The sequence below is a fragment of the Bison bison genome, unplaced genomic scaffold, assembly GCF_000754665.1.
Source record: "Bison bison bison isolate TAMUID 2011002044 unplaced genomic scaffold, Bison_UMD1.0 scf7180017864185, whole genome shotgun sequence".
NCBI classification, from domain to species: Eukaryota; Metazoa; Chordata; class Mammalia; order Artiodactyla; family Bovidae; genus Bison; species Bison bison.
In genome coordinates, this window is record NW_011494757.1 from 191121 (window position 1) to 193481 (window position 2361).

Here is a 2361-nt window from a genome sequence, read left to right on the forward strand (position 1 = left end):
ACTCAGCCTTCTTTGCAGTCAACTTTCACATCATACATGACTACTGGAATAACCATAGATTTGACTATATGGACTTTGATGTCTCTGCTGTTACACAAATTGTCTTAGTTTGTCATAGTTTTCCTTCCTAGGAGCAACAGTCTTTAGTAAAAAAAACTGGGCATTAATCTGATGATACTGGTGTCTCTCCCTGCTGTGATCCTTCCACTCTTAATCTTTGATCCACAGAAGGAAAGAGGCAGAGGATAGCATGCCTGATATAGTCTGGACCACCTCTCACAAGTGGGCCACTATTTTTATTATCTCCCCCAGACTCAAACAAAGCTCACATTAGTTATACGAGATGAATATGTTCTAGAGCTTTGCTGTACAAGACCATGGTCACAGTTAATAACACTGTATTGTGCACCTGAAATTTTTGTTAAGAGGGTAGTTCTTATGCTTGAATTTTTATGAAAATTTTAAAAATTATGATATCATTTCAGATTTGGATTTACACACTATTTCAATGTTTTCTGATACCAAATTTTAAATATTTTTACAGAATTATTAAACAAATTATCCCATAGTATAAAGTAATCACAATGACAAGTTACCACCACAAAATTATGGGGTGCAATTTTAAGAAATTCAGCATAAAACAGCCAAGGCAAAGGAAACTGGCTCATGCACAGCAACACTGTAATCAGAAACAGATGATATCTTTTTTTAGCAAATCAACAGAATATTGCTAATAAAAATATTAAACTTGTAGACTACAAGTCCACAAAGGCTGGGGCCATGTCTTACTTATATTCAGATACACAGGTATGGTTTGTATATAAGAAATGCTTCAGACAACTCCTGACATCAATAAATTTGTGAGAAATTACAAATAATAATATTTTAAAAACAAATAAAATAGGCTGTATATATAAATGTCACTAACTCAACACAAACTTTTATTCTTTCCAAAAATAGTTTTATAGGAAAAGAATTATTGAATGATTTTTCAGGTGATGATTTCGTTGCACCGCCATACTGATGATAATATTAAAAACCTGGACAATTCAATAATTCAACACATTGCAAACACTGCAGCCAGATGAAGAACACCTGAATTACATTGATAGTGTGTAAGAGGAAAACAAAATTAGTAGCTGAGCACTTTCATGGGAAATAGCGTCTAATAGAACAGAGGAAAAGAGGATGAGTCCATGGAGCTGGGAAACGGCACCAGGGTGAAAGAATTTATTTTCCTCGGCCTGACCCAGAATCAAGAACTGAGCTTGCTCTTATTTCTCTTCCTCCTTTTGGTGTACGTCACCACTCTGCTGGGAAACCTCCTCATCATGGTCACGGTGACCCGGGACTCTCGCCTTCACACCCCCATGTACTTTTTGCTCCGGAACTTGTCTGTTGCTGACATCTGCTTTTCTTCCATCACAGCCCCCAAGGTCCTGGCGGACCTTCTGGTCCAGAGAAAGGCCATCTCCTTCAATGGCTGCTTCACCCAGATGTTTTTCTTCCATCTTATTGGAGGGGTAGATGTAGCTTCTTTGTCACTGATGGCCTTTGACCGCTACGTGGCCATCACTAAGCCCCTGCACTACGTGACCATCATGAGTCGGGGGCGGTGCACTGCCCTCATCGTGGCCTCCTGGGCAGGGGGCTTTGTCCACTCCATCGTGCAGATCTCCCTGTTGCTCCCACTCCCCTTCTGTGGACCCAACGTCCTGGACACTTTCTACTGCGACGTCCCCCAGGTCCTCACACTCGCCTGCACCGACATCTTTATCCTTGAGCTCCTGATGATTTCCAACAGCGGACTGCTCACCACTCTGTGGTTCGTCTTCCTCCTTGTATCCTACATGGTCATATTATTACTAATAAGGTCCCACTCTTGGGAGGGCAGAGGGAAAGCCATCTCCACCTGCACCGCCCACATCACGGTGGTCACCCTGCACTTCGTGCCCTGCATCTACGTCTACACCCGGCCCTTCTCCACCCTCCCCACTGATAAGGCCATTTCTGTGACCTTCACTGTCATCTCCCCTCTGCTGAACCCGTTGATCTACACCCTGAGGAACCAGGAGATGAAGGCAGCCATGCGGAAACTGAGGGGAAGACTCGGGCCTTCTGACAAGGAATAGAAAATCTCCCAACTCCTCAGTACCAAAGAGTCCTTCTGTTATTTTCCTCATAGATTCTTATTCATATACTCAAATACATTGTCCAAGAACCCAGTGCCCTTACTAAGTAATCCTTTCTTTTCCTATTTAAGTCAATAGGTTACTGATAGCTCAAGCTTCTGGTCAGAAAAGTACTCAGACATCTTGATGGGCTAGATCACTGATGCTCTTCTATACACTACTTACATTT

General features: G+C 42.2%; 1 protein-coding gene across 1 annotated transcript; it reads left to right on the forward strand.

Moving 5' to 3' along the window:
• Positions 1 to 1196: 1196 nt before the first annotated feature.
• LOC104991288 (olfactory receptor 4D11-like) lies at positions 1197 to 2132 on the forward strand. Its single transcript, XM_010843704.1, has one exon. The coding sequence runs from the start codon at positions 1197 to 1199 to the stop codon at positions 2130 to 2132; it is 936 nt and encodes a 311-aa protein (XP_010842006.1).
• The last annotated feature ends 229 nt before the right edge of the window (positions 2133 to 2361 follow it).

Excerpts from the sequence above, each read along its gene's own strand:
- LOC104991288 (XM_010843704.1), top strand. The coding sequence starts at position 1,197 with ATGGAGCTGGGAAACGGCACCAGGGTGAAAGAATTTATTTTCCTCGGC.